The 23,390-nt window shown below is 56.6% G+C and overlaps 11 protein-coding genes across 11 annotated transcripts; 7 read left to right on the top strand and 4 right to left on the bottom strand.

Moving 5' to 3' along the window:
• Window positions 1–56: 56 nt before the first annotated feature.
• On the top strand, window positions 57–2,619 carry TRAVEDRAFT_68368 (uncharacterized protein; the record flags this gene model as incomplete). Its single annotated transcript, XM_008034799.1, has 9 exons — window positions 57–100; window positions 178–392; window positions 480–769; window positions 820–904; window positions 968–1,247; window positions 1,300–1,405; window positions 1,460–1,527; window positions 1,580–1,740; window positions 1,797–2,619. Exons 1-9 carry the CDS (start codon window positions 68–70, stop codon window positions 2,617–2,619), a joined length of 2,061 nt encoding a protein of 686 aa, XP_008032990.1. The 5' UTR covers window positions 57–67.
• Window positions 2,620–3,165: 546 nt separating this feature from the next.
• On the top strand, window positions 3,166–4,522 carry TRAVEDRAFT_41997 (mitochondrial carrier; the record flags this gene model as incomplete). Its single annotated transcript, XM_008033980.1, has 8 exons — window positions 3,166–3,208; window positions 3,296–3,324; window positions 3,385–3,453; window positions 3,512–3,662; window positions 3,716–4,036; window positions 4,089–4,200; window positions 4,256–4,458; window positions 4,512–4,522. The coding sequence occupies 8 exons, from the start codon at window positions 3,166–3,168 to the stop codon at window positions 4,520–4,522; spliced, it is 939 nt and encodes a 312-aa protein (XP_008032171.1).
• Window positions 4,523–4,778: 256 nt separating this feature from the next.
• Window positions 4,779–7,367, top strand: TRAVEDRAFT_33365 (P-loop containing nucleoside triphosphate hydrolase protein; the record flags this gene model as incomplete). Its single annotated transcript, XM_008033794.1, has 11 exons — window positions 4,779–5,149; window positions 5,211–5,321; window positions 5,380–5,577; window positions 5,630–5,790; window positions 5,844–6,023; window positions 6,076–6,164; window positions 6,223–6,364; window positions 6,412–6,696; window positions 6,757–6,937; window positions 6,997–7,198; window positions 7,251–7,367. 11 exons carry the CDS (start codon window positions 4,779–4,781, stop codon window positions 7,365–7,367), a joined length of 2,037 nt encoding a protein of 678 aa, XP_008031985.1.
• A 74-nt stretch (window positions 7,368–7,441) lies between these two features.
• On the bottom strand, window positions 7,442–10,583 carry TRAVEDRAFT_41999 (indigoidine synthase A-like protein; the record flags this gene model as incomplete). The annotated part of the gene is made up of 15 exons (XM_008033981.1): window positions 7,442–8,174; window positions 8,236–8,242; window positions 8,292–8,403; window positions 8,461–8,871; window positions 8,926–9,053; window positions 9,114–9,146; window positions 9,200–9,412; window positions 9,466–9,511; window positions 9,567–9,644; window positions 9,696–9,711; window positions 9,768–9,858; window positions 9,911–9,942; window positions 9,994–10,010; window positions 10,062–10,112; window positions 10,170–10,583. 15 exons carry the CDS (start codon window positions 10,581–10,583, stop codon window positions 7,442–7,444), a joined length of 2,382 nt encoding a protein of 793 aa, XP_008032172.1.
• A 244-nt stretch (window positions 10,584–10,827) lies between these two features.
• TRAVEDRAFT_33367 (molybdenum cofactor synthesis 2) lies at window positions 10,828–11,410 on the top strand (the record flags this gene model as incomplete). Its single annotated transcript, XM_008033795.1, has 2 exons — window positions 10,828–10,996; window positions 11,055–11,410. The coding sequence occupies 2 exons, from the start codon at window positions 10,828–10,830 to the stop codon at window positions 11,408–11,410; spliced, it is 525 nt and encodes a 174-aa protein (XP_008031986.1).
• Window positions 11,411–11,571: 161 nt separating this feature from the next.
• On the bottom strand, window positions 11,572–12,961 carry TRAVEDRAFT_33368 (uncharacterized protein; the record flags this gene model as incomplete). Its single annotated transcript, XM_008033796.1, has 6 exons — window positions 11,572–11,699; window positions 11,755–11,827; window positions 11,884–12,082; window positions 12,138–12,340; window positions 12,400–12,832; window positions 12,918–12,961. The coding sequence occupies 6 exons, from the start codon at window positions 12,959–12,961 to the stop codon at window positions 11,572–11,574; spliced, it is 1,080 nt and encodes a 359-aa protein (XP_008031987.1).
• A 156-nt stretch (window positions 12,962–13,117) lies between these two features.
• On the bottom strand, window positions 13,118–14,799 carry TRAVEDRAFT_55486 (N-terminal nucleophile aminohydrolase; the record flags this gene model as incomplete). Its single annotated transcript, XM_008034196.1, has 11 exons — window positions 13,118–13,454; window positions 13,508–13,538; window positions 13,591–13,680; window positions 13,735–13,824; window positions 13,874–13,981; window positions 14,040–14,074; window positions 14,125–14,224; window positions 14,284–14,359; window positions 14,414–14,472; window positions 14,526–14,593; window positions 14,649–14,799. 11 exons carry the CDS (start codon window positions 14,797–14,799, stop codon window positions 13,246–13,248), a joined length of 1,017 nt encoding a protein of 338 aa, XP_008032387.1. The 3' UTR covers window positions 13,118–13,245.
• Window positions 14,800–14,908: 109 nt separating this feature from the next.
• TRAVEDRAFT_159039 (phosphoacetylglucosamine mutase) lies at window positions 14,909–17,099 on the bottom strand. The gene is made up of 6 exons (XM_008034800.1): window positions 16,944–17,099; window positions 16,776–16,893; window positions 16,325–16,714; window positions 15,834–16,274; window positions 15,261–15,783; window positions 14,909–15,203 (listed from the first exon to the last, which is right to left on the bottom strand). Exons 1-6 carry the CDS (start codon window positions 17,045–17,047, stop codon window positions 15,124–15,126), a joined length of 1,656 nt encoding a protein of 551 aa, XP_008032991.1. The 5' UTR covers window positions 17,048–17,099; the 3' UTR covers window positions 14,909–15,123.
• Window positions 17,100–17,239: 140 nt separating this feature from the next.
• On the top strand, window positions 17,240–18,429 carry TRAVEDRAFT_159041 (vesicular-fusion protein SEC17). The gene is made up of 4 exons (XM_008034801.1): window positions 17,240–17,581; window positions 17,634–17,814; window positions 17,869–18,043; window positions 18,109–18,429. The coding sequence occupies exons 1-4, from the start codon at window positions 17,305–17,307 to the stop codon at window positions 18,343–18,345; spliced, it is 870 nt and encodes a 289-aa protein (XP_008032992.1). The 5' UTR covers window positions 17,240–17,304; the 3' UTR covers window positions 18,346–18,429.
• A 627-nt stretch (window positions 18,430–19,056) lies between these two features.
• On the top strand, window positions 19,057–20,408 carry TRAVEDRAFT_25727 (uncharacterized protein). The gene is made up of 5 exons (XM_008033657.1): window positions 19,057–19,394; window positions 19,455–19,715; window positions 19,769–19,957; window positions 20,016–20,139; window positions 20,193–20,408. Exons 1-5 carry the CDS (start codon window positions 19,124–19,126, stop codon window positions 20,326–20,328), a joined length of 981 nt encoding a protein of 326 aa, XP_008031848.1. The 5' UTR covers window positions 19,057–19,123; the 3' UTR covers window positions 20,329–20,408.
• Window positions 20,409–20,885: 477 nt separating this feature from the next.
• TRAVEDRAFT_111927 (uncharacterized protein) lies at window positions 20,886–23,330 on the top strand (the record flags this gene model as incomplete). The annotated part of the gene is given in 18 exon segments (XM_008034802.1): window positions 20,886–20,977; window positions 21,038–21,092; window positions 21,167–21,204; window positions 21,278–21,366; window positions 21,497–21,533; window positions 21,594–21,619; window positions 21,639–21,640; window positions 21,667–21,690; window positions 21,744–21,779; window positions 21,833–21,926; window positions 21,991–22,087; window positions 22,145–22,310; window positions 22,363–22,422; window positions 22,478–22,490; window positions 22,555–22,568; window positions 22,620–22,676; window positions 22,734–22,825; window positions 22,880–23,330. The coding sequence occupies 18 exon segments, from the start codon at window positions 20,886–20,888 to the stop codon at window positions 23,328–23,330; spliced, it is 1,443 nt and encodes a 480-aa protein (XP_008032993.1).
• Between the last annotated feature and the right edge of the window lie 60 nt (window positions 23,331–23,390).

Here is a 23,390-nt window from a genome sequence, read left to right on the forward strand (position 1 = left end):
CAGCGTCCACAGCGAGTCGACTGCTCTCCCGACCATCTGGTCTCCATCTGGTGCGTCCTTCTCCTACATGGCCAACCAGGATGCTTGGGCAGACTTCGAGGTGCGTTTTCTCACGTTATTATATGCTAGCCACATGCACTAGCAGGCGAGGCTGACTCGGACTCCGCGCGGCAACAGACGCTCCGACACAACTTGAAGTCGAACAAGGTCGAGCAGCTCAAGCAGATCCTCACCCTCTTCAACGACGAGTGCCACACCAATCTCACCAAGACCGGCAAGAAGCAGGACCTCATTGACAAGATCACCCGCGAGCTAGACCAGTGGAGACGCAGCGAGAGTGTGGACTTCTGGGTACGCGCAAAAGCCATTATGCAGCGGGTTCGGCACAGCGGGTGAGTGCCTCCACATCGTCCGCACGCTGCTTCGACACACGCAGCCATGCGCAGAGGGCGGTTTGCTTATGTGCGGCGATTGCTCAGATACTACGCGCCGCGGGCGAACGGCGAGTCGTCTTCCTCCTATTCTCACCAACACAACTACGCGCCCCCCGCCCCCGCCGCTGTGGCGTACCAGCCGGCGACCTCCTCCTCCGCCCCCATTGCACGATATGATCCCTACGCCACAGCTCGACGGCCAGCTGCTGTACCTACACCTGCTGCCGCATTTTCTGCTGCCATTCCCGCTCCCGCGCCTCAGCCAGGCATCCAATTCCGGTACTCCCCCTTCTTCAAGGTAGAACGCCTTATCTCGGCGATTGTCGAATGTCCCGGTATGGTCTCTATCCTTATATACTGGCTGTTACTCAAGGTGGTTGGATAGAGTCTACGAGTTCCATGGACCGTCGGTCCCAGTCCTTGTCGTTCTCGCTGCAGGCCGATGTAGTGGCTAAACTGAACTCCACCGAGTACGTTTCACCTCCTCTTGTAACTATCGGCTACGTTTTGCTCACAATGCCTCCTTATCGCAGTCGCAAATACCAGCTGCGGCTGTATTGCACATCGTCTGTGTTCTACGCCGTACCCACCGCCTTCCGCAATCCTACCCCTCAACCATGCCCCATCGAATTCCCACCCACATGTGAAGTGCGCGTCAATGGTGTGCAGCTCACCGCGAACTTGAAAGGCTTGAAGAAGAAGCCGGGTACCGCGCCTCCCCCCGATCTAGGCAAGGCCACACGACTCGCCTTCGGCCAGACCAATCGCGTGGAGATGATATACGTGAACAGTCAGCAGCCCACGTCGCCCAAGGTACCTCTCTCCCTTCACGCCCGCATATACCCCTGGCTGACATCTGCAGCAGAAGTATTACCTTGCTGTGATGTTGGTTGAAGTCACTAGCGTGGATCAACTCATCGATCGATTGCGGAAGGGCAAGTACAGGTCGAAGGCTGAGGTGCTCGCAGATAGTAAGCGCGCCCTTTGTCCTTGGTGGCGCACTTTCTTTACTTCTGTTTTCTCAGTGCGAAAGGCCAACATCGACGACGACGAGATTGTTGCAGGTCATCAGAAGATGTCGTTGAAGTGCCCCGTAAGTACATACAATATCAAACTTCGTGTAGCGTGGGCTGACGTTTATATAGTTGAGCTATATGCGTATCGTAATACCGTGCCGGTCGTCGTCTTGCGTGCACCCGCAATGCTTTGATGCTTTCTCGTGGTTCTCAGTTATGGAACAGACGACGACTTGGATGTGTCCCGTGTGCGAGAAGGTTCTGAAGACGGAAGACCTCATCATTGATGGGTGAGTTCACCTGTCCGGTGTTATCGTACGTTGGCGCTAACGGCACGGATCTCCAGGTACTTTGACGACATCTTGAAGCATACGCCGGAGAGCGTGGAAGACGTCATAGTCGAGGCGGACGGGCAATGGCACACGGAAGATAACAAGCATGGGTCGGCACAGTGGACCGCGGCACACCCACCTACAGTTAAGAAGCCAGTCGTTCCGGCGAAACGTGCTCCTTCTCCCGTTAAGCCGGCGACGAATGGATTCGATGCGAAGCCACGACCAAGCAACGCTGAGATTGTCATCTTGGACTCCGACGAGGAAGATGAAGACGAGGGACGCGTCAAACGCGAACTTTCTCCGTCCGCAGACTCGGCAGCGCTCCCTCGCTCGAGTCAGTCCGTCAGTGTTAGCAGCTCTCAGCCGCCCCGCTCCCAAGCCACCGACATCATCGACCTCACGCTTGACTCGGACGATGAAGAACCGCCTCCACCGCCACGACGCGCAGTCCCTGTGACGAAGAAGCGGAAGGAGATGGACGACCTGCCGTCACCGACGGAGCAGATCTGGAAGAAGTCCCGTACCGACAGCGGCCCCTCGTCCTCAATCTCCCCCGCGCAGGACAGACCGACGATTCGCGCATCAGACCTCCCCGCACCCCCTCTATCAGCACTCTCGTCGCAGCCACGGTACAGCGTCTCGCAGCACTCGTCCGGCCGGGCGTCCGGGTCGCAGTCATACGCTTCGTCGAGCGCTCTACCACTTCCTCCTTCTCTTCCTCGACGTCCATCCACGTCGACTCATGACAACTTCCGTAACACACTTCCTCCCTTGACCTCGTACGCCCCGCGGAACAGCGCTGGCGGTAGCTCCTCGCCGCAGAACTGGCGTTGACATTGCTCCTGACGTTAATTGGTGTTTGATGGGTTTCTTGTGGTCCGCATGCGATCAAGTTGTACACATCAGTAGCGTAGCATTTCCGTCTATTTCCTAGTCGTCCGTATTCCTCGTCTTATCGTCTATGTAATACGACTCGCGTTGTCCGCCTCCCGCATGCGCTTGCGTGCGCTGTAACAGGAACAAGTGATGGGAGAGAGCCTGAACGGTCCGCCTTGCAGGGTGAAGGGGCCGGACCAGACGGCAGCGAGTGACGGGGACAGCACGCTGTGATAGGCTGATCCCAGACTCCGTCGCCAGCAGTGCCAGCACTCACACCGGCCGGACAGCGCACGCCGGCGTCCCGGGGCGTTCGGCGTTCGACGTGATTGGCCAGCAAAAACTTACGCGCGCAGGACGCGTCGGCCGGACACGGAGTCCAAAATTCCCGGCCGATTCCGAAAACGTACTTAGACGTCCGCACGCGACGCTTTTTCTCTCGCATCTTCTCCCTCCCCCTCCACTCAGTCTCCTCCCCTCCTTTCGGTTTATCCCCCCGTCAAAATGGCCGACGTCAAGAAGGGCAAGACTCCCAAGGAGTTCTTTGGTGCGTCTGCGCTGCCCGCCCGCGCCGTCGTGTCGCGGGGCGCCCTTGTTGGACGGATCTGAGTGCTGACCTGGCACCTGTGTGCAGTCGACTTCATGATGGGTGGTGTGTCTGCGGTATGTCTTACGGTCCACAGTGTTCTCGACGTGTCACTGACGGGTTTGCGCGTTCTCCAGGCTGTTGCCAAGACCTCCGCTGCTCCCATCGAGCGTATCAAGCTCCTGATTCAAAACCAGGACGAGATGGTCAGTCTCGCTTGATTAGTGCCAGCAAGTACCTCTCTGACGTGTCGTCGCGTCACAGATCAAGCAGGGCCGCCTTGCTGAGCCCTACAAGGGCATCAGCGACTGCTTCGCGCGTACCTACCGTGACGAGGGTGTCCTCTCCCTCTGGAGAGGAAACACCGCCAACGTCATCCGGTACTTCCCCACGCAGGCGTTGAACTTCGCGTTCAGTACGTAATATGTTTCCCGAGTACGCGTCACAGGGTCTGACGTGGCACTGCAGAGGACTACTTCAAGTCCCTGTTCGGCTTTAAGAAGGACGACGGCTACTGGAGGTGGTTCGGTGGCAACGTCGCCTCCGGTGCCGGTGCTGGTGCCGCGTCGCTCATGTTCGTGTACTCGCTCGACTACGCTCGTACCCGTCTTGCGAACGACGCGAAGTCCGCCAAGGGTGGAGGAGCCCGCCAGTTCAACGGCCTCGTCGACGTCTACAAGAAGACCCTCGCGTCTGATGGTATCGCCGGTCTCTACCGTGGCTTCGTCCCGTCGGTTGTCGGCATCGTCGTCTACCGTGGTCTCTACTTCGGTGTCTACGACTCGCTCAGTACGTATTTATCGCAGATTGGATTACGGATTATCGCTGACTAGCTGTGCAGAGCCCGTTGTCCTCGTCGGTGCTCTCCAGGGCTCGTTCTTCGCGTCCTTCCTGCTCGGCTGGGGTGTTACCATTGGTGCTGGTCTTGCTTCGTACCCTCTCGACACCATCCGGTACGTTGTTGCAGTCATTCACTATGTAACGGGTGGCTTACCTGAATCTTCACAGTCGTCGCATGATGATGACTTCTGGTGCTGGTGTTCACTACAAGTCCATGTTCGATGCTGGCTCGCAGATCGTCGCGAAGGAGGGCATGAAGTCCCTGTTCAAGGGTGCTGGTGCCAACATCCTCCGTGGTGTTGCTGGTGCTGGTGTCTTGTCGCTCTACGACAAGCTTCAGGAGGTCATGTTCGGCAAGGTCTACTCCGGTGGTACGTGCGGTTCTCCAGTTGTTGCAGTTGCAATGCTAATCGTGCTCTACCAGGCTCTGGCTAAACGCATACGTTGCTGTGGACCTTATACACTGTATCAGCCTCATAGTACTATCGTTTACCTCGCATGCGCAACGAGCTTTCCCAATAGACCGCGCTTTTACATCTCTGCATATATATGGGAACATTACCATCGAAGTATTCGTAGTAGTCTCGGAATCGAAAGATTTCTTATACCATGTCTGGTAAAAGCGCCCGATTGAGTTCCCTCAAGAGTTCGACGCGACTGAAGCGAGAGCACCTCGACTTGCTTCTGTTCCATGCCATGGTTCCGGCCCCCTCTGCTCTCCGTCGCTAATGCGCTGAGGCAATATAGTACTCGGCTAGAGAAAGCTGTTGTCCTACGACCATACCAAGAGTCGTGTTTGGAGGCCTGTATCGACGCGCTCAAGGCTGGTTCTACGCGCATCGGTGTCTCTTTGCCCACAGGATCTGGCAAGACTACCGTATTTATCTCGCTGCTGTCGCGTCTGCCACCTGCCCGGGGTGCTCAAGAGGCGACTAGGTCACTGGTAATTGTCAATAGCGTAGAGCTTGCTCAGCAAACTGCCGACCAAGCTACACGATTGTTTCCTGAATGGCGCGTGGAGATTGAGCAAGGCAAGCACCATGCGTCGGGTACTGCAGACCTGTAAGTGGTCCCTTTGCCATCTCGGTGTGTCGAACATCAATATTGAGTGTTGTTGTTATAGGACGGTAGCCACTTTTCAGACGCTGCTACGCTCACAGCGGCTGGAGAAGTTCAGAGCGGAGTACATGAAGGCTCTCATCGTGGACGAGGCGCACCATGCAGCTGCACCTTCGTAAGTTCTTGTGAGCCGCAGATGACGAGAGCCCTTGTTTACCAACATGCCTGTTAAGATACCGCCGAATTTTGTCTCACTTCGACCCCAACATCAAGAATCCAGACGAAGCGTTCGAGCCTCCCGTTCTGAGCCATCGTATCCCTATCCTGGGGTTCTCCGCGACGTTCAGCAGGCATGATGGCCTTGCGCTGGGATCGGTGTTCGAGAGGATTGTATACCACAGAGATTTCCTGGAAATGATCAAAGAGCAATGGTAGGCGTTCTCGCAGCCATCTCTACGGCTTCGCTGGCTGACATCGTGCCAGGCTCTGTAATGTGCGGTTTACCACCGTACGTGCCAATATTGACCTCAGCCAAGTGACGGTCAACTCCCGCTCGGGCGAGTTCAACCCGACGAGTCTGAGCCATGTGGTCAATACGGACTCCGTGAACGAGTTGGTCGTTCGATCGTGGCTGGACAAAGCAGGTGAGCAATTTGCCTTACATCTGTGAAGCAGTTGACTCATTCGCGATGCGTAGCGGACCGCAAGTCTACGCTAGTGTTCTGCGTGAACATCGCGCACGTCGTTGCACTCACTGCCGCCTTCCGCGGTGCCGGGATCGACGCGCGTTACCTTCATGCGAGCACCCCTGCCGTTGAGCGCAAGGCACTCGTAGAGGCCTTCAGAGCTGGGAAGTATCCCGTGCTGATCAACTGTGGTATGTCCTCTCCCAGCGCCGTCGAGAATTAGTTGCTGAGGAATCGTTACAGCTGTCCTCACGGAGGGCGCAGATATACCCAACATCGACTGTGTGATCGTGGCACGGCCAACAAGGTCGCGGAATATATTTGCGCAGATGGTGAGCGAGATTGTTTGTCCCCTCTCCCTCATGACGACTGACTGCTTGCTTTCCACAGCTTGGTCGAGGCATGAGGCTGTCTCCCGCGACTGGAAAGGAAGACTGTCGGATCATAGACTTCGTCGACTCCCAAGAACGGGTAGCAGGAGTGATCTCCGCACCCACCTTGTTCGGGCTCGACCCCTCCGAGTTGTCTGACGGTGAGTTCTTCCCTCCATCCTCAGGTCCAAGTCCTGATCGTTAGCAGATGAGACCATCGAAAGCCTCGAGCAACGGAGCGCGTCCTTGTTAGAGCGTGACGACGCGGTCGACAAGGGAAGGCCAAATACTTCGGGGTCGGTACCGGCGCCAAAATCGGTCACGTATATCGACCACGAAGACCCATTCGCTCTTGTGGACCAGGCCTCTGGGGATCCCAACATTCGTAACCTCAGTAGGAACGCCTGGGTCTGTTGTGGTGACGAGCTCTACATCCTGGAGTGTATGGGGAAAGGCTTCATACGTGTTGAACCTGTTGAGGACGGTGAAGATGGTACGTCCATGTCACTAGAACTCTAAGACTGATCGACCGAGCTGACACTGTGAAAACCAGGTGAAAAGTACCAAGCCCATTACACACCGCCCACCATGACCAGAGGCACGGCGTACATGCTGAAGATATCTCCGTTCAGAAGGAGCAAGAAGATCCTTTCTGCGCAAACACTGGCGGAGGCGATCCGGGGTTGCGACACTTACGCACAAAGCAAAGTCCTACCCGGACAGGTTGCGCTTGGGTGTGTTTCCCGTTACAGAAGGGTGCACCAGGAACTAACGACTTATCTACGCCTCTCAGGCTTTTGCGCAGCGCGAAGTGGCGATGGGAGCCTGCCTCGGAGTCGCAGAGGATGTTTGTCTCAAAGCGTTGGAAGACACGGAAGATTCTCACCACTGAGGAGGGTCAGAGCGCGAAGCGTCTCCCGGGTGACCATGAGTTGAGGTCACTGAAGAAGGGCGAGGCAGCCAACATTATCACTCGTTTGAAGCACGGCGCGCAGGTTCGTCAACTTCTCCCGCTTCTTTATTTGTCTATCGACGGCGTATTTGCAGGCACGTCATGAGAAGCGGCAGAAGGCACTTGCGAAAGCGGCTCTCGCCGCCGAGAAGACGTTGAGAAGGCAATCCCGCGAGACCGTGAAAGTCGGTGTCTTGTCTGCTACCCATTGAAGACCGGGTTCTTCTTCTGCCTACATATGCTATCACACGAAGATAATCGACGTAATGTAGAATATCCATGAGCACTATACATCCGCCAATGTAGATAGTCTCGGAGACACCGCGTGCTCGCTCTGCAAGGTATACACGGCAGCCAGCTGCGCCTGCGCAACCAACTCGTCCAACGCCGCCGGCTCCTCGAATGCGGCAGGATTGCGGGTGAGCGTCGCGAGCATCGCGCCCACCAGCGAGTCCCCGGCACCCGTCACGTTGACGATCTTGTCCTCGGGCACCTGGATGGGCGGGAAGTGCTTGAACACAACGACGCTCTTCCCGTTTGCGCTACGCGCAACGATCTGCCGCGCAGGAATATTTGTGCTGTGCGTGGCCCACGCGGACGCCGCCACGGCGTCCTCGCCCGAGACACGGAACGCGGCGATGAGCCCGCGCTCGCCGCACTTGATGACGAGGTGCTGGAAGAACGGGAGCAGGTTGATCGCCATCTGCGCGATCCCGTTGTCGACGAGGAACGCGAGGGTGCTCGTGCTGGGCCCGGAGCCGGCGAAGGCGCTGCGCCGCGCGAGCTGGTCGAGCTCCATGCGGAAGAGGGAGCCGAGCGCCATCTCATCGACGACGCGCCACCAGTACTTGTGTGCTGTGAGCTCGAGGGGGCTCGCGCATGCCTCCTGGTACATGTGTGCGAGCTCGAGCACGTTCGGAGTGGCGAATGTGACGGGGGCGCGGGGGATGCTTGCGGTGTCGAGGGCAGCGGCCAGGGCTGGGAAGATCGACGTGGACTTCGGGACGGACGTGGGTTCACTACGTTTGAAGGGCAAGTCAGTAAAAGATGGTTGAGTCTAGCAGTGTGTTCGGTACTGACAAGAAAGCTGGTGAAATGGTCAGTAAGGGCGAACATTGCAGATGTGAATGGCTTACTGCGGATGTTCCGCTTGTTCGCGTAGGTGACCAGGGATTTCAGAGTCTCGTGTGACATGTTTGCATCGAGAGCAATGACTGCAGGTTGATGCTTGTCCAGCACTTCGATGATCTGCAGGAATTTACGTGTCACATAGCTGCAAGCGTAGTCGCAGTGATATGGTCATACCTTTGTTGCGTCCAGGGTACGAATGGCCTCCATATCGGCAACGCCGCCGGTAAGTCCACCCGCACTGTCCAGTACCATGTTGCAGACCGCTGTGCGTGCACCCGGGACACGGATAAGCCCGTCCGTCCTCATGCCGGCCTGCTTTGTCTCCGACAGCAGCCACTGTCCAAAGGCGTCCTCGCCGACGGGTGACACTAGGACGGCCGAACTGGACAAATCCTTTGAATGTGACGTCAAGATACGGTGAGCAGCCTCTGCAACATTTCGCCCGACACCACCGGCGGTCAGAGAAACCACACCGGGCGCGGTGGTATGTAGGTTGTTGTTTGCGCGGGCTGCACCTGCGACAGGATCTGCTCGCGCAGTGATGTCGACGGCGGCTGAGCCTACGATAACCAATTTAGCTGGGGGCTACACATCGTGAAATTAGGTGAGATCTACGCAGACGCCTGAAAGGGCACGCACCAGGATTTCCGATTCGGTGGCTTCCGGGATAGATGCAGGTGCAGGTGCATGTTTTACGATGTGCGGGTGCGAGACATCAGGATGTCTCTCTTTGCTGAGCTGTGAATATGCCACAGCAATCTGACCACCTTTGGGACCAGATAGTGAGTAAATTGCCTACTTGCGTTATACTCAGCAGATCGGCTTACCGACAAAGGCGGTGTTCTCAATGAGAGCAATATCTAGTGGCCAGTGTGTAAGCTTCCAGAGAGGGTTCCGTATGGGATAGACGCACTGCTGGCCAATGACTTTCCAGCCGAGAGCTCGCCGACCCGCTTGAGAAGCCAAGGTGTCGCCTCTTTACCCCTCCGACTTATGCCGTTGGCCTCGGACTCCTTCACAGCTTGCTCCACTGCTCGCTGCAGTTCTTCACCAACTGCGTCGTATGATTCCGGAATGGGCACCGCGAAGAGCGCGCCATTTGACATGCCAAGTTGCTTATGCGTGTCTGGCCTTCCGTTAGCTACAATGTATCCGTGGTTATGTTGAATGTAAACATACGAAGGATCCTGGCAGCGGTAGCTGGATCATCGATGCGCCACGGGCTCTACGGAGAATGAATTGGGAACTGAGTATCGCCAGTGGTAGGAAGTGAATAGTACCTTGAACCCGCTATGTCTGCTGTAGAACGCCGGGAATTCATCCGTGCCATATGAGACGACAGGTACCCCTAGCGTTTCCTGTTGCACGCGTCAGGTGTATCAATCGCATTACATGTACGGGTTACGGACCAGATACTCCAGTGTCCTGTGAGGAACCGTGGCTTTCAGTTGAGGTTATCTGCTACGAAGCACTTCACTGACCTTCCGATATCCAATATCGACTTCACACCAGCGGAAACCAAACCGACAGGACAGCGGGTCAACTCATGGAGGTCCGCAGAAATATCCATGGCTAGAAATTTAGGTCAGCTAGGGTGGGTTAACGTCTTCTCGGACGAACTCACTAGATTCTGCGCCTCGGTGTACTCCTCCGAGACTGTGTGTCCTGATTAGAAGACGTCCAGGGAAGCGCATGAGGGTTGCTCACCCTCCGGTAGAGAATACCTAGGCCTAGGGTGAACACTCCGATGATCCACATGCATGCCAGGGATTTACCTTGATACCAGCCAACGCAGCAAGAATGAGAGTCGTGCTGCAGGTCGTCCCCTACGCTCACGTTCATACCGCACACCTCACGAAGCAGGAGTGGACACAAGGACTCACACCATCCCTCTTCATAGCTATGGCAGCACCTAGGTCCCGCCGCGACAGCTTCACTGCCCCTGGGTTCGCGCGTACGTCCGCAAGCCGTTCGAGCTCATGGGCCTCAAGCCCAATCTTCACGCGCCCCTCGATGAGGCCAATGGTGGCGGGTGTCGCACCAGCCTTGCGCACGTTGCCCTCAACCGAGCGCGCCGTCTCTAGGTTCGCGGGGTACGGCATTCCATGAGTGACAATTGTCGTCTCGAGCGCAACGACCGGCCGGCCGTGCGCGAGGGCGTCCTGCACCTCCGGGTGGACGTCAATGGGTGCCTGCTCCTTGAGTGCAGCTGCGAGCGAGGAGACGGGCCGTGTGCATTTGAGAGAAGCGGTAGTGGGCCTGAGGAGAGGCGCGGCGCGACGTTGAAGGAAAGACATCAAGCTCTGCACATGCCCCAGTCGCAACGTCGAGGTTCAGCACAAGATGTAGTCGGAGGCCGGCGGAGGTTCGGTACAGCGCGCGACCGCTTGGCGATCGCGCGGGACATGTGCATTCTGCATTTGTGGCGGCCGCACTCAAGAGACGCGTCTCGCTCGTGGGGGCGTCGAAAGCCGACGATGACCGCGCTCCGGGCTCTCGCTCGACCGTCGATCTAGCACTCGATATCATCTAAACCATCTCATGGCCGCCGCACCTTCCGCCTCAGTTGCGGCCCACCTCGACATCCCCGAGGGAACATGCGCACTCTCATATGACGCCCTCGACGCGCAGGCCATCATCCAGTCAGTCGCCGATGACGGCGCGGGCGCGACCGCCGTATTTATCGGGACTACGCGCAATTCATTCAAAGGCAAGCACGCGGACGATGGATAGTAAGCGTATAGTGCTGCAATGACCGGTGCGCGCAGGCAAAGTCGTGAGCAGACTGGAGTATCAGGCGTATAGCAAGCTCGCGATAAAGACCATGGCGGACATCCTCCGCGACGCGCACTCGCGATACACCCGGTCCGACCACCAAGCCACCGACAGTGGCGCCCCCGCGACGGCCCTGATACGCTCCGCCGTGCACCATCGACTCGGCACCGTACCGGTCGGCGAGCCCTCGATCGTCATCGCTGTCTCTTCGCCGCACCGAAAGGAGGCGTTCATGGCGTGCGAGCTGATACTGGAGGAGGTGAAGCTGAAGGCGCAGATATGGAAACGGGAGTTCTACGAGGGTGAACGAGAAGAGGAGGCCGAGTGGAAAGCAAATGTAGGTCATTAAGAGCCGAGAAGCATGGGTGTTGTACGTTCAATATAACGTGTTTCTGTGAATCGGGTGAGTATACGCATGACTCAATCTAAATAGCACGAAGAGGCTCACAGCGGAGGGCGGGCATCCGGGTCGTAAGTCGGGGCGTTGCAGACGTTCGTGAGCGGGATCAATCAATCGACTTTCCATTTCTTCGTAACAGCTTCATCCTCGTTGCTCACGAGGAGCTCTACGGACCAGATAGCCAACGTGAAGAATATGTTCATCCACCTCCACCAAACCTGTGAAGAATGATCCAAGACTGGCACAGAGCGGGTAAGCAGGCGCGCGGTACGCAGATATTTGGATCCACTCACGAAGTAAGTGGGAGTATACCGTAACGAAGATCGATTGCCGATAGGTCAGCAGCAGGTGAGTTAGCTTCGACGTCTGCACAAGACGGTCAGCGCTATAGAAGGCAGTAGAACGGAGCTGCTGTTACACACCGGTCTGCCGTCCCAGCCATCGTCCACACCAGTCTCATCCTCCCAGCTGTCCGCCCCAATGGTGGGCAAGATGTGAGACGCGAAGTGCATCACGACCAGTCGGTAGATGAGGGCGAACAGGACCGGCTTCGGGAGCGTGTTCGAGACAAAGTTGACCAGGGTCTGGAGGTGGGGCATGATGTTCGAGAGGAGAGGGGTACTGGAGGAAAGGTCAGAACCGAGGGACCTAAAGCACAAAGAGATGGTGCACGCACTAGGAGAGAGCCGGGTCAAGGACGAGCGCGTCATCTACGCCGCACAGCCAGACGTTGTACGCGACTATGAGTGCGAGGCAGCTTGACTCGATGACGTTCGTCCTCCGTAACCCGAACCCGATGAAGGTCAGGAAGATCAAGCTAGTCAACGCCACGCCGAGGAGTGTTGAAGACAGAGGGGAAGCTGCCGCAGCCGGGTAGGACTGGACGCACAGCGCGCGGTCAGTCTACATCCCTATAAAGCACAAAGAAAGCTACACACCACCACGATCCACCACGCCGACGCAACATAGGCCGCCGCGGCCGCGACGAGCAGCCCAAACTGATACGCCTCGCCCTCGCCGACGAGCTCCTTCCCGACTTGCCCGAGGCGCTGCGCGACGAGCAGGCTTGACATGCCCTCCATCACGATGAACCCGGGGCTCGACCAGTGCAGAATTCGGCCCCACCACGCGGCCGCGACCGTGAGTGCGGGGTGCACGGTATCCGAGAACGCGTTGAAGCAGACGAGGAGCAGGAAGGGGTGCATGGGCACCTGCATCACGCTCAGCGCGCGCGAGCCCCAGAGGAGCACGAGCGTGCCATGGATGAGCGAGTGCAGGAAGAGCAGCAGCGAGAGCAGCAGGAAGGCAGACTTGGAGAGCGTCGAGAGCGTGAGCGGGAGGAATATCAGGATCTGGAGGACCGTGGAGAGTCTGTGCGGGCGGGCGGGGTCGCGAGAGGTCAGTCACCGGCGGACGCGGATGCCTTGAGCTTGCTGGGCGCATGGCTGCGACTCACCTTGCGGTACTAGCGACGGCATGCCAGAGCAGCCAGGGAGCCATGGCTGACCAGAGACGGGAAGGCGAGACAGCTTCGCCACCCGAGTTGGACGCCGACGATGGCGTAAGAGGAGGAGGCGCAATCACCCTTTCAGCGCGAACTCAGCACGTGTGGCGCGCACTGTCTTGGCGCACTCGCGCTGAAGTAGCGGGTCCCAAAAACGACTACGATAAAGTGTGTATATGCGGCGGGACATTAACAAGTATACAGCTATATGTTACAGATATCCTAGATGAAAATGTCCCAGAAGATAGGTCAAGGTGGTCGAAAAGGTAGACGGGAAGAACTACAAGTGGTTCTCGATGGACTCCAGGGGCCGAGCGACGTCTCGTCGTGCGCTCAAGAACCCCTTCGCCGCAGCGAAGTCGGTGCCTCTGCTGAGTGCGGCAGGATCTGACTGAGGGACGTAGAATCTGTCTACAATCGGAATCTGGAGCAGGTTCATCTTCGGCGTGATGACCACCATATGGTTGGTCCGGATTTCCATCCAGTCCGCTGTGCGTCATAATGTTAAGCCGAGACTCCGAGATACATACGATGATACACACCTTTCTCGAATGTGAGCGGTTCGCTAGCAACCTAGATGGAATAGTCAGCGTTGAGCGCGGGCGGGCATGTCGTGATATCTCACCATGATGATGTTTTCACGCTTGTCCGTCTTGGACATCTTGTAGTGGCCACCCGCAGCGTACTCGCTGAAGGTGCTACCCGAAGAAAACCACTGGATGGCATTCGGTCAGCCTGGCTCACAGGGGAGGTACTGAGACTGACGCACCAAAGAAGCTGCCTCCTCAGTTCGCGAAGTAATATAGCGAGTGGCAACAACGGTCTCTCCATCGGTGACACAAAAGTTCATCAAACTGGGCTTGAAGGATGTCAGTCAAACGCTCAAACGTAATATGAGGTGCGCAAACCTCCGTGACGTCGTGCTCGTCCAACAACCGGTTGATGTGTGCAATGGTTTCCAGCATGGCCTTCTGAAGGACTGCCGGCGTGAAGCTTCTTGCTTGGGGGTCGGGAAGCTGCATAGCTGTTAGCCGAGCTGCCCCCACTTACAGGCATAGTAGGTGCACGACAAACCTTCGAAAGGAGGAGAGCGAATGCCCACTGCGAATCTGCGGACGTATGAGGAAATTACGAACGCGGGCGCGAAGAGGGAGCGGACCTGTGTTCCCGGTGACCATGTTGAACAAATCGTCCGGAACTGCCGTCTGAAGAGCGCGCTTGATTTTAGGGAATTCCGCAATGCCGCCGTTGTGCATGAACTGAAGGAGCACGCAGTGTGAGGCACACGACCAGCGCTGGTGCAGGCGAAGCAGCGTACCATAAGCTTGCCGTACGACCATGGATGGCAGTTGTCTAGGCTGAGTGTACCAGCAGTGGTCGCGCGGACATGGGCACTGTGCAGCGACTCAGTAGCTGAACGTGCTCCGACGACTCTGAGCGGCGCTCACAAGACCAGAGGAGATTTGATCTTCTCGGCAAGGCGGACGAGGTTTACGTTGTTCCATGCCTGAATGTCGACTTCAGTACATTGCACAACACTCGTCGCGGAGCATTACGCACCGGCGTAACGGAGGTGAAGATGCACGGTTGGCTACCCAGCTCCTCGTCGTATATTGAGTCATACCAGCCTGGAGGGAGGAGCTCAAAAGACCGGTCCTTTGTGAAGCGCCAGAAGTGACGCACCGACGCCAAAGCCATCTCCGTTGATGGGCCTCCGGTGATCGAGACGCAAACGAGAGTCGAAGGCTTGATTTATGATGGAATGGCAAGGACGCGTGAGGAGGTGGGAGAGCTGGACGGGCGCAGTCCCCTTGTAGATCACGAACCGGCACATCCTGCGGTTGGTGGTGGTGGTAGAGACGGACGAGGGGCCGAGTCAGAGATCCGGGGCGGGGTGAAGATATAACAAGGCGGGGAAAGGCATGGTATTGGCACGGAGATAGACTAGGTCGCCGTCGGGTGCATAATGGCGACATACTTACTCGACTCGCCCTCAGCCACTCCGTCAGTCTCACTCCCCGGCAACCGCCGATGTGTCAAATTCACCCAAACACCGTCCGTCCATCTCAGTCCGGTCCAGACGCTCAGCAGTTCCGCACGTAAAATACACACAGGTATACACTTCTTCTCTCTACGTCCATCAATCGGCCAATCTCGTCTACAGGAACTCGGCGGGGCGTTTCGCCGGGTCTCCGCCGACCTCATCATACACCAATCCAGCGACACGGAAAGCGAGTTCTGTCGACCAAGGTTAGCAAATCGCCGAGTAACAACAGGACAGGAACAAGAACGCACCATCTGCCTGGCTCCTCACAGTCGCCTCTGCGTAGACACGCACGACGTCTTCCGTTCCACTCGGCCGCACGAAGGAGCGTCCACCCTCGTAGCGGTGAACGAGCTCGTCGATCTTCGCTTGCAAGCCACCGGGGCTGGTCAAACGACGCTCTGCATCTGTAGTCTTGAAGATGTTGCGCTCCGGAACGACGACCTTCACGAGCCGGTTCGGCAGGTCGACGTACAGAGAATCCCACTCCAGGCCGCTGTACGATTTGTGCGCGAGCACCACCTCGATCAGGAGCATGTCGGAGAGTGCATCGCCAACCGTCTGATTGATCAGCTGGGTGAGGTTGATCAGGTGGTTGAGCGCGGTGGACTGCGCCGGCGTAGACGGTTGGTGCGAGGACAGCTTGTTGGTCGTGTCGGACGAGAACAAAACCGTGCCGTGGCCATTGGCTTCGAAGTAGACGCCGATGTCGTAGTGCTCCGCAGCGTGGTGAAGGTGCTTCACTCCCGTAGAAACACACTTGATCGGCAGACGCTGTAATGCTTCGTCAGACAATGACCGATACTCGTGTGTTTTGCTCGTACCTCAGCCAAGTACTTCGTGGAGCCTCCATTCGCGTAGGCGGTCTGCACAATGCCGACTTGGATCTCGCCTTCCAGCCCGGCAGACTTGGTAAGCTCGACGATGAAGGCTGCAACGAGGGCGGCGATCTTGTCGCCATCCAACATGTGGAATTGGCCACGGTCATCGAGGTAGTAGTAGATCAACCGGTCGGCGTCGCCATCAAGACTGCATCCCCTCTGGCCGGGATGGAGGACCGAAGCCAAGGACGGGGGAAGGCGCTGAGAGGTCTTCACAAAGTCGGCGCCACAGGCGTGGTTCAGTGCGCCGGCGGTGTCGATGGCGGTGTTGTGGAGAAGCAGTTTCAGTGTGTCGCCGAGGTGCTCGCCCAACTTCTCGCCAACAATTGCACCCACACCATTGGCACAGTCGATGACCAGAGGCGGGATGGCAGGCTTGCCAGCCTAATGACATCATCAGCAACAGTTGCTCGCATCCATGGTGGTGCACATACCACAAGCTTCTTGAACGCGGTGCTGAGCTTTTGCAGGTAGCCTTCCTCCGAGTCTACACCATACTCCTCCTTCGTGCCCTTGGTGTTGATGGCCTTGACGAGGTAGTGAAGTACAGGCGTTGTCGTGACCCCGGCGTCCCGTGCTTCAGCGCCGATGGCCTTAAAGCCGTCTTCCAAGGCGGAAATGAGAGCAGGGCCTGAGGGGCGGGTGTCCCTGGCATATACAACGCGTGCGGGCTTAGACAGATCGATCTTCGCAGTCTTGACGAACACCTCCAAAGAGTCAACGAAGGCATCGGTGGTGGCGGCGTTCGCGAGGTTGGTAGCATGGACCTCCCAGGCCGCCTCCAACATCTCTCCACGAGGGTCAACCAGCTTCACACCGTTGTCCTACAAAGCCGTACATCAGACTGCGCCCGGCAAGCAGTAGACCGTGTGGCTATAGGTATACCTGTTCTGGGTTGTGTGAGGCTGTAATCATAACACCGATAGTCTTGCCATCGAGCCTCTTGCTCCTCAGCGCAGCGAGAACACCAACGCGGAACATGACCGAGTCCAGGATGTTACCCCTAGCATTCCGATTAGCACATCTGGCTGTGGCATCGGAGACCGCACGTACAAGGTCCTGAACCCTGCGGTCCCGTACTGGAAGTGGACATTGGACGGCTTCGGATGCTGCTCAGAGAGCGACCTGATGGCGTCGACAGGCAGTGCAGAGGCCATGATGATAGTAGGAAAGCAAGGAGAGGGCGACGGAAGCCGTGGCCGAAATGGCTTTATACTTCGCGGCGGAGACGAGGGCGCGTAAGGTCTCGAAGGGCGAATCTCGATCGCGACGGCGCGCTGGCCACGTGCGACGCGATGCACTTGCCTCATCGCCAAGCTGACCCGCGCCCTCCCTCTATCTCTCGACCAGCCACCGCGCAGCCTCTCCAACAGTCCACGCCCGTTCCACGTCTTGCAGCTGATACGACTCTGCGATGCCCTCTAAATCTCCCGCACAGAACTTGCTCGACAAGGCCGACAAGAAGGCCAACTCCTCCACCGGGTGGTTCTCGTCCGCATCGACCAAATTCGAGGAGGCCGGCGACCTCTACCAGCAGGCCGCTAACCAGTTCAAGATCGACAAGCTCTTCAAGGAAGCCGGTGACGCCCATGCCAGGGAAGCCGAGTGCAGGGAGAAGTGCCAGGAGGCCAACGAGGCCGCAAATGCGTGGTGGAACGCGGCCAAGGCCTACAAGAGGGTGGAGCCCAGTCGTAAGCAGCAGCGTCTGCGGCTTGAAACCATCATAGCTGACCAGTCGTACAGTTGCCGTGCAGGCTCTTGCGCACACAATCACACATCTGACCCAGGCTGGTCGCTTCAGGCAGGCTGCCGACCGCGAGAAGGAGATTGGCCAGATTTACCTGCAAGAGCTCAACGACCTGCGTAAAGCCTGCGAGAGCTTCGAGCGCGCCGCGGAGTGGTACTCTCAGGAGGACGCAACTGCGTGAGTTGCGCAGTATGCTGTGATATGCGGAGCGTTGATTTGAACGGGTTGTAGGACTGCGAACGCGTGCTACAAGGACGCGGCTGATCTTCACGCCGAGCTGGAGGAGTTCCCCCAGGCAATCGCGCTTTATGAGCAGGTTGCGAACGGATCTCTGTCATCCGCTCTCACGAAGTACAGCGTTAAGGAGTACTGGCTGCGCGCAAGCTTGTGTGCACTCGGAATGAAGGTAAGTTCTCGGATCTCATATCAAGTGCGGGCACAATACTTAATCTTAATGCCGTCGTACTTTAGGATACCGTGACCGCTAAGCGGAACTTGACGAAGTACGGTTCTCTCGACACGACCTTCACGTCAACGCGGGAGGCGAAGTTCGTCAATGTCCTCGTGGATGCCATCGAGTCGGGGGATTCAGAGATGTTCACCGCCGCCGTGTTCGAGTTCGACCAAGTCACGAAGCTGGACAACTGGAAGACGAGCATACTGTTGAAGATCAAACGCGGCATAGACGCGGAGCCTATTCTTTTGTAGTCAACACGGACACAATCTTGCGCTTGTACATCTAGGATATTTCTGTAGCATCGGACGTTTTCTCCGGAAACTGACCACGTCCGCCCCTTTCATGCTGTATACGTGGTGCGGTCGACCTTCAGATCACCTGAACCGCTAGATCCGGTCGAGGCGCGGCGAGACTGTCTCCGCCCAAGACCGCAAGGCACTGGGCGCTGTTGCGTCCAAACCGCCAGGCCGTGGGTTGTGCGACACGTAGATGGCTGTGAGTGCAGTCGTGATTTGGCGGTGTTCGCAGCGTCGCTGTCAGGACCCCGGATTACTTGTGCGGCGAGTAGACCGCAAAGCACCGCTGCAGCGGTGGACACCGCGGTACCGGGAGCACTGATATGAACAACTAGTATACTGCATCTTGTGAGCCCCAAACCCCAGGGGCGTCCCAATATTGGTACTATGTTGCTCGTGCGCACGGAGGAAGCATGAGCTATGTAAGATACTTGCAAGGAGGCTTCGTGATATCTCCATATATTCCGGTATCGCTCATTCATCGTTGTAAGGGTCTCTCAGGGCGTAAGGATTGTCATAACTCCTTTCGTGAGGTCCCAAATCGTGGTAAGTTCAAGGAGGCTTGCATGTCTGATATATTTAGAACAGGAAAGTCCGGGGTCCTATGGTTGGTAGGCGCGCACTTGAGGCCAGCTTGATCCATTCGCCTACTCACACCCACCTCCCTTTCGTTCTCAACCTCTCGTTCTTGGTCTCGGACTTGTTCACAGACGCGCCCCACGCGACGGACACGATGTCCTGGCTGGCATCGGCCCTCCTCTCCCTAATTCACGCTCTGTATCGGCTAGTCCTTGTATTTCAGTCTGTCTTCCGCCCGGCTACGGAACCGCAACCTATTACTGCGGAGAGGTCAAAGCTACCCCAACATCTTGCGCTGGCATTGGTACCCAACCCGGAGGCGGACGATGAGGCCAACGAGCAGTATCTTCTAAACAGCGTGGAAAAGGTGGCTGGCTGGTGTCAACTTGCGGGCATCCGCCGGCTCTCTGTCTATGACCGCGAAGGTATGTACCTTCTACCGCATATTATGGGGAGGATCAATACATATGCAAGAACGACCTTAGGCGTCCTGTCAAGATCTTCTATAGAGCTGAGGGGGCGGTTACAACCTGCGTCGCGAAAGGCGGAGCCGGAGGACTCGCCAGTTGAATGCGACATCCAATACCCCCTCACGCCGCCTCCTTCCGACGACGCAGAATCCCGGCCACTCTCTCCCCACTCTGGGAATGTGGTCCCAAAACTCGGCGTTACTACTATCCGCCTTCACGCAGAGTCACCGAAGCCCAAACGGAGAGTAAACGCGCTCAAGCGTCGACGTGTTCCACGTCAGTCCTTTCATGCAGCATTCACCGTGGCCACGTCTCATGTTTATATACAGCCAAGGGTGAGGACTCGCAGCCTGCCCCCTTGACACTGCATATTCTATCGTACCAGTCCGGCAAACCAGCCGTCGCAGCCGCCGCCAGGATGTTCCTCCATAACATACGGCAGAATCAACCTAATAACCCCCCTACAAGCACCCCGCCATTGATGCCGTCCATACAAGAACTCACTGCAGTACTAGAAGGTAAACGCTCGACGTATCAGTGCTGCACCGCATAGATCTGACAGGTGACATCGCACAGGCGAGAGCGGATTCTCTTCGCCAGATCTGATGATTGTGCACCGGAAACCGCCTCTTCCCCAGTTGCCTGAGCCGGCCGAACTGGGCGGTTTCCCTCCATGGCAGACAAGACTGACAGAGATATAGTGAGTCCCAGCGCAGTTTGCGTACTTTGTCCCCATACTGACCCGTCGCGTAGCTGGGACTTTAGCGCACCCTCCCGGAAGTCATGGCGGAACACGGCTTCCGTAGACGAGAGCCCGTCTATACAGGAGACGGAGTTCAGGAGGGCGCTGGACGAGTTCGCCGGCGCCGAGATGCGTCTTGGGAAGTAACTCGTTGTCTTGTAGGTGTAATACGTGGGATGGAAAACGGAAGTACTACTTGTTTAACTGTTCAGATGTCACCCCACAAGCTAGCTGAACGATCGAACCTTGGGCTTCGTTTGATAAAGAGCACAGGTTGAGGCTGTCCTGTCAAGCACGCCCGCAACCACATCGAGCTCGAGCGCGATCGAAGACGCCAGCCCAAGACGCTCCCTCCAACCTTGCCCTAGGTTTATCATCGAGCTGTCGGGCTGCTAGAGCAGCCATGGTTCAGTTTACGATGCTTAGCTGTATGGGGTCCTAGCTAAGTCAGGAGCTGTGTATACTCCCAACGCGACTTCTACATCTCGAGCTCTACTTGTGTTGTGGCGTTTCTTCTCGATTTCCCATGGTGTTGTCATCACTGATTTGTCCGGTACATGTGCCTGCCGGTGGTCTTCGCCGACTAAAATCGGCACTGGCGTTGCAAGTGCTGTGTGCGGTAAGTTATATATAAGGCGGACTGGACAGTTCTGAACGCCACCACGATTGTCAGTCGTGACGTATCCTGCGTACTCTCTACCTTCATGTCGCAACTGCCCCCCAACCCCGCAACTCCCAGCGCAACTGGCCAAGGAGTCAGTCACGGCCACAAGAGGATTGTCGTTTGCTGTGACGGGTACGTACTCCGAGGTCATCGTTTACAGTATGTGCTTCGAATAGCTGACTTGTATCTCAGAACGTGGCAGGACGGGATCGTCGTTAGCCAAAGATGGAAATACACCAATATACTGGTACGCTACCGAGCTCTAGCCACACAAATCGTCCGTCCGCTGAGGTGCCAAACCAACGCTGCGGCTACACATAGCGCCTTGCTAGGGCCATAAACCATGTCGATGATAGATCGTGAGTATCTACAGGAAGCCTTCGCTTTCGGATATCCATCACCCAATGTCTCTGACACGGGCTTGTTTTATAGGCAGCCACCGATTCATCAGGTCGTGTTCTATCAGTCTGGAATCGGCACTGACAACCTATACGATGAGATTGTGAACGGTACGCAGTCGTGTCTTGCAAATCCAGCATTCTACCTCACTGACCGGAGCGCATGCAAAGGTGTGACTGGGGCTAACCTAGGTCTCTACTAAATGATTGTATGTTACACGGACGTGTAACTGATGCTTTGTATTTGCTATAGCTAGCAAAGTCGAGGAGGCGTACGCCTTTATAGCACAGTGAGTAACGCCAATCATTCTCAACTGTGTCAAGCAGCCGGCACTCACACATTTGCCCAGGAACTATCGACCGGGCGACGAGGCATGTCGCCTGTCCTCCATAAGATGTAACGCCACTGACATGATTATATAGATATTTCTGTTTGGATTCTCGAGGGTAAGGAGTTGTGCTTGTTGTTGTTGTTGTTCTGACTATATTTTGGCCTATAGGGTGCATACACGGCTCGTATGGTCGCTATGTTTATTGTGAGTGTCCACTCACCACTCCCCGGAAAGTCAGTCCTCTTACATCTGCGCAGGGAGCAATCGGTGTGCTCGATCGCACGGAGATGGATCACTTTGCTACCCTCTTCGTCGCGTACCAGAAGCGCGGCAAGTCGGAGGATCAGGATGGTGAGATCAATCTCCGGGATTCACTTTCCTAGTGTGCATATGCTAACAGGTGTGCCACCGCCAGAGATCGCCAAGTTGAACGAACAACTGGCCCCATGGACGAGTCCGCAAGCACTTGGACTACAGCGGGCGAATTGTAGGCCTGACGGCTACTCTGTCAAGTGAGGCCCCCCGACTCTCGGTCTTGCCCTTACATTGCTGACGCCGTGTGCTCAAAGAGTGCTGGGTGTATTCGATACTGTGGGCTCTGTGGGTATGCCCGAGGAGTTGACTCTGCATGACGACAAGATGAAGACGTTGTTTGGCTTCCCGGATCGACTCCTCGGACACCACGTCGAGAGGGCGTATCAAGCTCTAGCCCTGAACGAACATCGAGCTGATTTCGTGAGCATTTCGGGCTTACACGCGAAAACAAATATTGATAAGTCTCTCCCAGGACTGCGCAAGATTTGAACAGACGGAGGAAGGGCGGAAGAAGGGGCAGATACTCCGGCAGGTCAGACAGTCCCTATCCAACCGCTCAACGAAGACACTGACTGGCTAACTTACAGTGCTGGTTTACCGGTATGTATTATTGTTGAGAAGTCATTCTGCATATTCCTCTTATCGCTCGTCATTTATTCTCAAGGATCCCACTGCGACGTAAGTGTACATTGTTGAAGCGCCTAATGCACCTGCTGATTGTCGTCATAGATTGGTGGCGGTTACGAAGAACATGACCTCTCCGACATAACCCTGAACTGGATGATCGTGCGTCACTACGTTCACTGTCGTAATTACTGCATGCGGACTCATAGGTGCTACTAGTCAAACATCGGCGACGCCCTGTCTTTCGACTACCCCTACGTCATCTCCCTTCCGCGCCCGACTGCGGTGTGGGGAACCCAGGCACCGCACAAGTATGTAGATTTATGCCAACGCGCCGTAGTACAGGGCTAACGCGCATGGGCCAGCTCTCGCACCGGCATCTTCGCGCTTTCGAAGGAGATTCAGCGCAAGCTGCCCACTGTGACCAACGACGTCACCTACGAAGTCATACACTCTTCGGTTTTGGAACAGGTCCGCTTGGTCCCGAACCTACAGGAAACCATTAACAACAACCCGAACCTTGTCGTGCCGCTTCTTCCTTGGGAGGAGCAAGTCAAGGCCCACTGGGAGAGGAAGCTTGCCCAGGCGCCTCAGGGAGCTGTCCAAACGGCGGAACGTATCCAAGAGAACGAGTCTCATCACCACCATCACGCCTCCCTCTTTCACAAGGCAGCCGAAGCCGTCAAGCACCTCAAGGGAGGAGACCAGGACACTGAAGGACCCGGCGACGCTCATTCGCAGTATGTGAAGGCTTGGATGGGCAAAGTAGCGACGGAAAGCAGCGTTGGCAGGATGGTTGAGGAATTCTTGAAGTAGTCTAGCGCGACTAAACAATGTGTACAATTTTATACGTGAAAGCTCTGCCTTCAGGACGGG

Source organism: Trametes versicolor, assembly GCF_000271585.1.
Source record: "Trametes versicolor FP-101664 SS1 unplaced genomic scaffold TRAVEscaffold_1, whole genome shotgun sequence".
NCBI lineage: Eukaryota > Fungi > Basidiomycota > Agaricomycetes > Polyporales > Polyporaceae > Trametes > Trametes versicolor.